Source organism: Coffea eugenioides, chromosome 1, assembly GCF_003713205.1.
Source record: "Coffea eugenioides isolate CCC68of chromosome 1, Ceug_1.0, whole genome shotgun sequence".
NCBI classification, from domain to species: Eukaryota; Viridiplantae; Streptophyta; class Magnoliopsida; order Gentianales; family Rubiaceae; genus Coffea; species Coffea eugenioides.
This window is the reverse complement of record NC_040035.1, coordinates 34,945,112-34,952,512: the sequence shown is the minus strand read 5'-3', so window position 1 is coordinate 34,952,512 and position 7,401 is coordinate 34,945,112. Positions and strand designations below refer to the sequence as shown.

Genomic DNA, 7,401 nt, shown 5'->3' with positions numbered 1-7,401 from the left:
TTTATAAGTGAATGAGTAAATAACTATAAATGCAACATGTAAAGGGCTATTTGTATAGTTTTTTCTTAATTTAATTAAGTTTTGAAAAGTTTACCACTTCAGTATTTTTTTTTAGTTTGAAACAAAACAAAAAAAAAAAGATATTTGGCGTTGATTTGGTAACAAATTATTCTAACTTTTATGGAAAACAGCTTTAAAAGTTCTTGTTTAACAAATTTCTTAAAAACAATTAAATTTTTTTAAGGTGCCCACTTTATCATTTTTTGAAAAAAAGCTCATAATCCATTGTCATAATCTGCATTAATAGCAGAAGATATATCAAACTAACATCCAGTGAGAATAGATATACAAAATTAGGAATATATCTGAAAATTAAAAGATACCACCACGAAATAACCCAAAATGTTTTTATATCAGATGAATCACTACTGCAGCTCCATTCTATCCATGGCAGTATTCTGCGCCTGTCTTGAACTGTCAAATTTGATGTTAAACAAACTTGGCCCATAGAGAAAGTTAGATTTGACATAATAGATTTGAGAATTTTAGATCTGACAAAACAAATTTTAGAAATTTCAGATCTAATAAGAAAAGTATAAAAAAAATGCAGAACTTTCAAAAAAGAAATCTAAGGAGTGAACAAAACTCCTATTAAAAGAATTTAGGAGAGATAAAACTATCACTAAGAAATTTAGGAGAGAGAGAACACTTCTATTAAACAAAACTTAAGAAAAGCTGCTATTTAAACAAAATAAGAAAAGAAGAAAGAAATTAGAGGTATGGCCCTCCTCCCCTGTGGGAGGAAGAAAGTTGGCTGCAAGAGGAAAGGGTTGGAGAAAAGGCAGGGGAGATGCTTTGATTCAATTCAGTTTTTTGATCCAGTATTGGGACCATGTGCCAAAGTGGTCATAAATATTTTGTTGGTCACTACTCAAGCTAGAAATGAATAAATTCTTGGGTTATTATCATTTTATCCCCTTAAACTATATCACTACTATCAGTTTACTCTCTTACATCTTTGGATCTATCAGCGAATAACTTCGCTACCTTCCTCCCAAGCCAATTATCCACTTTAACTGCCCTAATTTCACTTTATCTTGGCTACAATCACTTTCAAGGCTCTATCCCAAGCTCTATTGCCAACATTTCCAACCTTCATTATCTTGATCTGTCTTATAACAATCTTAGCTCCTCAAGCTCTTTACCAAGTGAAGTATTCACATCAAAGGACTTGATTACACTTGATATAAGTGGTAATCACTTAAATGGTCAAATTCCAAGCACAGTTGGCAATTGTACCAAGCTAAAATACCTTTTCCTAAATCATAATGCTCTATCTGGTTCAATTCCATCAAATTTAGGAAGATGTACCAAGCTAGAATACCTTGACCTAAATGATAATGCTATATCTGGTTCAATTCCATCAAATTTAGGAAAACTGTCATCCTTGGAGTGCTGGGATGTATCTCACAACAAACTCACTGGAACTCTTCCTGAAAGTCTTGGGCAGCTTTCCAAACTTAAAGAGCTTCGTATTTACGACAATTTAATGGAAGGCATTGTGAGTGAGAGTCACTTCGACAATCTGACAGCTTTAAGGAATTTTGATGCATTTGGAAATTCCTTGACCTTAAAAGTAAGTGCAAGTTGGACTCGTCGTGTCCAATTTGAAACACTTCAACTGAGTTCGTGGAAGCTGGGTCCCCAATTTCCTACATGGATCCGATCACAAAAATTCCTTCAGGATTTGAACTTGTCCTTCACAGGAATTTCAGATACCATTCCACCTTGGTTATTCAATTCATCATTGGGATCTATAGACCTTTCTCACAATCAACTCCATGGTAAGAGCTCAAATATCTCTGAAATTGTTAAAGGTTAATATGTGCATTATAGTCAAACATATTCAATGGCCCACAGCCACAACTAATTTTTCATTATTTGACATATTTAGACCTTTCTCATAATTTGTTTTCAGGAGGTATCTCTCCCGTTTTGTGTGAAGTGAAGAATGAAATACAAGTTCTTGAATATCTTTGGTATCTGGATCTTGGGGAGAATTCTCTATCAGGAGAAATTCCTGACTGTTGGATGAATTACCCATACTTGAATCACATCAACCTCAACAGCAATAACTTCACTGGAAGCATTCCAAGGTCATTGTTTCATTTGGAAGATCTGGATTATTTAGGTTTGGGTAATAACAGTCTCACTGGTCCGATAACATTTGACTTTGTAAATCTTGAATAAATAAGTTTGGAATTCGGAACCCTAGAAGAGACTTGTGGAGCCATTTGATGTTTGAGCCTATGGGTAAAAATAAGATCGATATCAAAAGTGACTTTGTGTACTGTTAGGTCATACTACAATCCCAAATATTTCATATAATTTTTAACAGTGGTTAATGGATTCACCATTCTGGGTGTGTGTGTTTATTATTTACTATTGAAAGACAAGCAAGACCAGAGAGGTGTACTGGTGTGTGGTGAGTTCTTCGTCAAGGCTCTTAAAGCCTCCCCACTTCCCTTTCTCCCCATAAGCTTGTTCCCACATCGGTGGTGATAAGTATGTGTGTGTAGGATTTAAGGTCCATAGAATTTACCTAGAAGTCAGCAATTGCCTTTTGGATAAACTTGTGGAGCTACCTTAGATTCTGGGTGTGTGTGTTTATTATTTACTGATGACGTTCCTTTTTTTGATATAAATGAAAGAAAACGCATATCAAACTGTAAACTTGAAATGAACTTCTCCCAATAAATGCTTGGATGGATATTTTGAGGTTAGTATCCATTGTAGTTGTACAAAGTAGTCTTCTCGTTCTTATGAGCTTGTTTAAACATCAACCTGTTCCTAAAACTTTCCTAAACTGTATAAAAGATTCTTCGATTAATAAATCACTCAAAAAACTTAAAAAGGTTTTTAAAACCTGTCAAGAAAATAATGAATATAATGTCTCTACAAAAATGCACCAAAGAGTTCCGAGATTTTCTTTCTAGGAAAAATCAAATCACCACTCAAATACCAATGACCACAATATTTAAAATGGCTGAAGAAATTTAAATTTCAAAACTCAAAAACAAATCCTAATTTTATAAGGCAAGACTCAAAAACATGCTAGAATCCTAATATATATTGGACTTTTTTTCCATTACTTTTTCACATGTATAATTAAAAAAGAACACAATCATGAATAATCAACTAAAAAGATTTCTTGCACACATGATTGCTTTTGCACCTTGAATAAAGTAAGGCTTATTGTTCCAGTAAAAGTTGTTTTTCATGCCAAATCAAATGGATTAAAGGGACAGTAAAATTAAAATTCCTTCTCTAATTCCAATTCCATTTATCAAAGTAAGCGACAAATCAAAGAGAACTTGGAATCTGTTCACAGACCATTCGCTTTAGTTTACTCACTAAATTTTTTGTTCAAATACTATTATAATTAACTAATTAAATGATTGAAAGATTATCCAACACTTTTTAAAGAAAATTAATTAGCATAAGAGATTCACAAATTGCTTCAAAGATATTTAAACTGAAAATCATCTATCTTAATTGCTGACAACAATAAAGAAGACTTATTACAAAAAAAAAATGAAGCACATTGATCACCAATAAAACTTGTAATTGCCAGGAAAACAATAAAAGAACAAAATGAAAAATGGTATTGATAAATCGTGCTTGTGTAATAGCTATTTTGCCCCTAAAACTATAAGCATGTGTGATCACGCCATATTTTTAGTGCAAAAATTTTTCTGAGTGCAAAAAGTTTTCTAAAATGGGTTTTGAGACTAAAATGGAGTAATTTGTATATGTGAAGGATGAATTTGTATCATTTTATAAGTGAATGAGTAAATAACTATAAATGCAATACGGGCTATTTGTATAGTTTTTTCTTAATTTAATTAAGTTTTGAAAAGTTTACCACTTTCAGTTTTTTTTTTAGTTTGAAACAAAACAAAAAAAAAGGAGGGAAAATGATCGGTTTTAAAACAAAAATATTCATTTCATCGCTCACTTTTAAAATGAAGCAATTTCGTTCTTGACATTTAAAAACTGAAATCATTACATCCCTGAACCCAAATTTCAATCTGAATCAAACCACCAATCAACCTGATTACAAATTTTGGGGGTGTAATTGGTAGATCACTTGGTTAACTCAACTTGATATTCATGTGAAATTTAATGAACCTACAAAGAAAAAATAAAAAATTATAACATTAAAAAGAAAGATTAATCTTTTCTACGTTATCATTGTATACACTGACGGCACCAAATTTTATATTTATGATACACATTTAGATTCGTAAGCGGATATACTAACGGTGCATGAAAAGATTTATCAAAAAAAAAAAACTCTACTATTCCAAGACAAAGAATGGCCTTTTATGTTATAATTTTTATTGTTTTGGTTTAATAAATGTCATGTGAATATGAAGAAGTTGACCAAATGATCTATCAATTCTATTTTCGAAATTTATTACTAGGTTATTGGATGGTTTGATTCAGATTGAAAATTAGGTTCAGGGATGTAATAACTTTAATTTTTAAGTGTCACGGACGAATTTGCTTCATTTTAAAAGTGAGGGACGAAAAGAATATTTTTGTGAAATGTGAGGGATAAAACATGTTATTTTCCCAAAAAAGAAAGATATTTGGTGTTGATTTGGTAACAAATTATTCTAACTTTTATGGAAAACAGCTTTAAAAGTTCTTTTTTAACAAATTTCTTAAAAACAATTAAAATTTTTTAAGGTGCCCATTTTACCATTTTTTTTAAAAAAATTCATAATCCATTGCCATAATCTGCATTAATAGCAGGAGATATATCAAACTAACACGCAGTAAGAATAATAGATCTGATACAATAGATATAAAAATTTAGGACTAGATCTGAAAATTAAAAGACACCACCACGAAATAACCCAAAATGTTTTTATATCAGATGAATCACTACTGCAGCACCATTCTATGCATGGCAGTATTCTGCGCCTGTCTTGAACTGTCAGATTTGATGTTAAACAAACTTGGCCCATAGAGAAAGTTAGATTTGAGAATTTTAGATTTGACAAAACAAATTTTAGAAATTTCAGATCTAATAAGAAAGGTATAAAAAAATTCAAAACTTTCAAAAAGAAATATAAGGAGAGAACAAAACTCCTATCACTAAGAAGTTTAGGAGGGAGAGAACACTTCTATTAAACAAAGCTTAAGAAAAGCTGCTATTTAAACAAAATAAGAAAAGAAGAAAGAAATTAGAGGGATGGCCCTCCTCCCCTGTCGGAGGAAGAAAGTTGGCTGCACGAGGAAAGGGTTGGAGAAAAGGCAGGGGAGATGCTTGATCCAGTTCAGTTTTTTGATCCAGTACTGTGCCCATGTGCCGAAGTGGTCATAAATATTTTGATCAAAATAAATTTGCTCTCCAAATGATTACAGTCCTGCCATTTGTCACCTGGTGGATAATAGCGAGGGCATGCTTTAATTTCGAGCTGGTTTAATAATTTTCCTATCCGTACATTGATGTCCTTTTTTTTTACCACTGCAGGGAATAAGGACTTAACTAGCACAAGGCCTTTTTTTATTTTATTTTGTCCTAAACTAAAAGAAATTGCACTATGTATAATTTTTTTTTATTTTCCAATTTGATGGAATCATAAGAAGCATAATTAGCAGATAATTAAGTGAAAAGGAATTGAATTTATATTTCTTAGCACTAGCTATACATTAACAGGTCCGGATGCATGAAAATTAATTTCATTTTAAATTTTATATACGTGACATGCATTCAAACCTATTATTAGTTTATAAAATATTAAACTAAAATAGTTTACCGTATGAAAAAAGTTTACCGTATACATTTGTCACCTGGTGGATAATAGCGAGGGCTGGTTTAATAAATTTCCTATACATTGATGCCCTTTTTTACTCAACTAGCACAAGGTCTTTTTTTATTTTATTTTGTCCTAAACTAAAAGAAATTGCACTATGTATAATTTTTTTAAATTTCATTAATTTCATTTTAAATTTTATACATGTGACATGCATTCAAACCTATTATTAGTTTATAAAATATTAAACTAAAATAGTTTACCGTATGAAAAATGTTATGTTAATCACATTAGTCATGAATTATATCAACCTCTGTTCTCTAATAAAGTCTTCATCGTCTTATAAAATAAGTCCCTGCAAAAATAATACAAACGTTGACCCTGTAACAAATGAGTCATACTATTGTTAAATGTGATAACTATAGAGATCACGGCAGCATTGATCAAAGTCCTGAAGCAGTTAAAAAATGGTTCAAAGAGCTTCGACATGCAAAGGAGTTGACAGAGCTTCACTTCTATGTTCATGACAGGGTAATTGCAGAGAGCAATAAATAATAGGTGGTTCTAGGGCTTTTCGATTGGCCCGTGGAATAGTTACAGCAATAATCTATACTTACAATGATACCACCCAGAATGAAATTATCGACTTCCACGTCCTCATTATTGGCCTTGATTTGAAGCCATTTGTTGCTCGTACTCTTCTTGTGGTTTTCTTTGTTGTATAACAAAGATTTCATGTTAAAGATACAATCCTCGGATGATAGAATTTCCGCACTTAAATCCATAGAAATACAAGTTTTCTCATTTAACTACAAAATGCAAAATTCTACTAGAATCCTCACTATTTAGTTCCTATAATGACTAAAACACGCTAAAAACTAAGTAATAAAACACTAAGAGATATAAAATATACACCTATCAACCATTATAATATTAAAAATTTTGTTTTAGTTCAACTCTTGAAAGTGATTAAATAGAGTGGCATCACTATTTAACGAAATCTTAGATAAATTACTTTTTGCCTCTTTGTAGTTTGGTGTTTTACCATATAACCTTTTGTTACGGGCCGCCTCGCTTGAAGCCAATAAGAGTGCGAACCGTAAAGCTAACAACTCGGTAAGAGTCGCTCCACCAAGTAACCGAGTAGTATGTTTTTGACGACCCCACCTCTCCCTAGGACGTATTCAAGGGTTTGGCGGACCGCATGTCCAACTTTTGTCAGGCCTCATTCACTAACATTTCCAAATCAATAACACTAAAATCCATAATATAACATTTACATGTCACAAATCATCCCAATATTCAAGCCAAAGAACAATCCAAAGAAAAAGAGTTTAAAAAATTAGTATCATACTACAGTGTCGGCCAAATATAAGTTCAAGATATCCTATTACAAACCATTACTATTCTTGTCTCTCTCATCCTTGCACCCTGTTAAGGAAGACAAATAATGAGATGAGTTAAAAACCTATTGAGATTCCAAGAACACATGTAATTAAATTGGCAAGATATCAATCATATATCTCAAAATCTTAAAGTGAAGAAAGTAAGAAATAATAAGTGAAATCATTAA

At 31.8% G+C, this 7,401-nt stretch overlaps 1 protein-coding gene across 1 annotated transcript; it reads left to right on the top strand.

Moving 5' to 3' along the window:
- Nucleotides 1-779: 779 nt before the first annotated feature.
- LOC113771146 (receptor-like protein EIX1) lies at nucleotides 780-2,250 on the top strand. The gene is made up of 3 exons (XM_027315763.1): nucleotides 780-894; nucleotides 1,032-1,877; nucleotides 1,979-2,250. Exons 1-3 carry the CDS (start codon nucleotides 780-782, stop codon nucleotides 2,248-2,250), a joined length of 1,233 nt encoding a protein of 410 aa, XP_027171564.1.
- Nucleotides 2,251-7,401: the final 5,151 nt, after the last annotated feature.